Source organism: Strix uralensis, chromosome 3 (assembly GCF_047716275.1).
Source record: "Strix uralensis isolate ZFMK-TIS-50842 chromosome 3, bStrUra1, whole genome shotgun sequence".
NCBI lineage: Eukaryota > Metazoa > Chordata > Aves > Strigiformes > Strigidae > Strix > Strix uralensis.
The window spans coordinates 115,572,054-115,575,210 of record NC_133974.1 but is presented as its reverse complement, the minus strand read 5'-3'; the positions used below and the strand labels follow the sequence as shown (position 1 = coordinate 115,575,210).

Below are 3,157 nucleotides of genomic sequence, written 5' to 3'. Positions count from 1 at the left end.
GCTAGGGATACAGCAAAGAGTAGATGCATCAGAAGCAAGGGTTTGTAACACACCTCAAGGGCAGTGCAGGAATACACTGCCATGGTTAATTCTTACACAGCACAGTTGCATAAACACAGCCAGCCTTGCAACAGAACAGTATAGCAGCCAGCAAAATGAGCACAGCCTTAGTACAAGCTTTGGCTAATCTTCCCAAGATTAAGTGTTGCATACAGCAGTGTTTTCAAAAGCAGAGTATTTCTTCAGTGAAGCACAAAACAAGAGGCCAGGTTAAGGGACAAGGAGGCATGGTTTATATCCCCTGTGATTAGGGCCCCACATTCCTTCCCACCCCATTCACTGGGCATGATAGACTAGGTCACACATAAAAGCAAACCCTCCCTCCAAGACACGAGAAGCTCAAAGAAAACCACACATCACAGCAAATATTAATTAGGTTTTTATGTTTACAATAGTCACTTAAAGGGATACCAAGTTGTTTTTTTTTAAATCAGAATTCTGATGTTGGAGTTCCTTTATTGGGAAAGCTGTAGGAAGACCAAAACAGCTGCTCTAAAATGTAATTGCAAAGAAAAACAAAGTTGAAATCATACTGTGCTTTAAAGGAAAGTTACATAGTTTAACTTGCATAAGCATATACATAAGTAGTCAGGTTAACAGGCACTGATAAAGCCCATCTCAATTTGTGTTATTGCCTTTTTTTTTTTTTAAGTCTGAGCAACTGGTTGCTGGTCTCTGCTGGAACCAAGGTAGGCTTACTGACACTCACTGGTCAGTAGTTTAATCTGGTTTAGCCAAGGAATATTGTACACTACGAACTTGCAAACGGTGTGCTAAGGAGAAAAAGAAAAAAGCAGTTGTCAGATTAAGAGCATAAAAGTGTCATTGACCACTGTTCTACACTGATTTACTACCCCACATGATCCAGAATGTATGATGTCCATGGCTCTCTAGATCTGCACTTGGACTAGTATTCTGGAACACCATTCTTGTTAGTGCCTGCTCAGGATCAATCATCCCTCTCAAATAAGTGCTAACGGAGAAGCTGAACAGTCAGCACTTCTGACCAGGTTACCTCCTTTACCCATTCACAGGCAGGAAAGCTTTCAACATGGGTAATTCCAACATAAGCTCTCAGGCACAGGTAAGCACTCCTGCACGGTTCATCTGTACGTGCCTGTGTCAAACCACTGCAACTGCCATAATGGTACACACAAGCTTCTAGCTAAGTGCTTAACAGACCACTTGTGGGCGGTTACACTTCTCATCCATTCAGGCAGAAAGGGCATGTACACAGGAGAAGCTAAGCCTGTCACTGTGATTAACAGAAGTAACGAAATACTACTGAAGAAACAGACTCAGGGCAGATCAAGGCAAAAATATTTGGTGCTCTCATCTGAAAAGCTAACATACTCCTTAAAGAGCATTGCTATTAGAGAAACTCCCATGTACAGCCTGATGGGCACAGAGAACAGGGGTAATCTGTCTCCTGTAATCAGTGCTTAGCCCAAAGCACTATTCACAGTAATGTAAGTCCCCCAGGAAAGTGTGTCAAGCCAAGCATGTTTACATCACCATGGGACATGAGGCACTGAGAATGGTATGGGGGCTCAGGACACTGGACTGAGAGCCAGGAGACCTGCAGGTTTGGCAGAATTTTCTCCATATATCTATGTGATCCAGACCACAAGCACTTTTTTTAAGAGGACTGAGGCACACACAGTCTTCCATGCACTACAGCCTCAGATCCCCACTTACAAAACAGGCTAAAAGGCCCTGCCTTCTCTGTCACCATCACCTGGCAAGACAAGTTCTGCAAGGGCAGCATCTTGTTAAGCATAAAGGCATAAGGTCTCTGATCTTGGCTGGAGCAGACAGGGGACACTGCTCATACCTCTCTGTACTAAGCCAGCCGGAGGGAAGGGGCTGGAAACCCAGGGGCCAGCACTCAGTGCTCTGGAGCCTACCTTAGCCATCTGCGGCGCATCATGGAAAGCACAGCTCTGGAGATCAGCTGCTGGCTTCGGGCAAGTTGTCCGTCCAATCTCAACTTCCATTATATACTTGACTCCAGACACAACCTGCAACAAGACAAGTGGGCAGAAGCAGCTTTATTTGCGGCACATACAGAAGGGCTCTCCGACAAGAGAAGCCTAGCAAAAAGGCACACAGTTTTCTGGTTACATGATGGAAAGCAGACTCCAGAAGGACAGAGGGGATTGTTTATGGCAACCTCCACAGAAGAGGTGCTTAGCACACTGTCAAAAACAGGAAACAAAATCCAAGTAAACAAGACTCTCAGTGCAGCTTCCTTGTCAGTAAGCAGAGATGTGTTAGTACATCAGCAACATAAGGAAGTTACTAGCTTCTTTAATAACACACAGCACTCAGGGGCATTCAGATCGACAAGACCCAAGCTATCAAAAAAGCTTTTATTCGTTTTCTGTGGAAAAAAACAGCTTGAACAACCCCTCAAGCTTGAGGCCTGCTCTTTCTCCCAAGGAATCCCACAGGCCGCCTTTTCCGCTGCTCCCGGGCGGGTGCCAGGGCCGGCCCTAACGCACCCCCGGCCCGGGGCCCACCCGGCGGCCGCCGCCGTTTACAAGCCCGTCCCGGGGAGGGGCCGCCCCGGCACCCACCTGCCTCTTGGCGCTGATGATCCGCACCACCCGGCTGGAGTACATGTCGTTGCTGGCCTTGTTGTACTCCGCGATGGCGAAATGCAGGGCCCGCTGCAGGCCCTCATCGTTGCCGGTGTTAGCGATGTCCACCGGGGCCCCCAGGAGCCGCGGGCCGTGTTCGCCGCCCAGCACGGCGCCGGTGAACACCAGGGCCGCGGCCAGCAGCGCCAGGCACAGCCTCACTCCCGCCATGGCTACTCGCTATGACGCCCTCCCTGTCGCCGCCGCCGCCATTTTAAAGCCGGTGGGGCGGGGCGGGCCGCGGCCTCGGCCCCAAAACACCCCGCCCCTTCCCGCCCCTTCCCGCAGTCCCGGGGCAGTCCCGCAGCGGCGGCGCTGCCTTGTGCCCCCGCTCGGCAGGAGGGGGCTGTCGGGGCGGGCAGGGTCAGCCCCCAGGTCCGCGGCGCAGCCTTGTGCAGCGTCAGGATGGCGGAGGGGCAGCCCGAGCGCCCGGCTCAGGGCTGCCCTGTGAGGGG

At 50.8% G+C, this 3,157-nt stretch overlaps 1 protein-coding gene across 1 annotated transcript; it reads right to left on the bottom strand.

The window, feature by feature from the left end:
- Positions 1 to 426: 426 nt before the first annotated feature.
- On the bottom strand, positions 427 to 2,918 carry CST3 (cystatin C). The gene is made up of 3 exons (XM_074864031.1): positions 2,640 to 2,918; positions 1,968 to 2,081; positions 427 to 833 (listed from the first exon to the last, which is right to left on the bottom strand). The coding sequence occupies exons 1-3, from the start codon at positions 2,871 to 2,873 to the stop codon at positions 756 to 758; spliced, it is 426 nt and encodes a 141-aa protein (XP_074720132.1). The 5' UTR covers positions 2,874 to 2,918; the 3' UTR covers positions 427 to 755.
- Positions 2,919 to 3,157: the final 239 nt, after the last annotated feature.

Excerpts from the sequence above, each read along its gene's own strand:
- CST3 (XM_074864031.1), bottom strand. The coding sequence starts at position 2,873 with ATGGCGGGAGTGAGGCTGTGCCTGGCGCTGCTGGCCGCGGCCCTGGTG. Across the intron at positions 2,082-2,639 it reads TCATCAGCGCCAAGAGGCAG|GTTGTGTCTGGAGTCAAGTA; the intron begins GTGGGTGCCGGG and ends GTCTTGTTGCAG. Across the intron at positions 834-1,967 it reads ATGCGCCGCAGATGGCTAAG|CACACCGTTTGCAAGTTCGT; the intron begins GTAGGCTCCAGA and ends TTTTCTCCTTAG.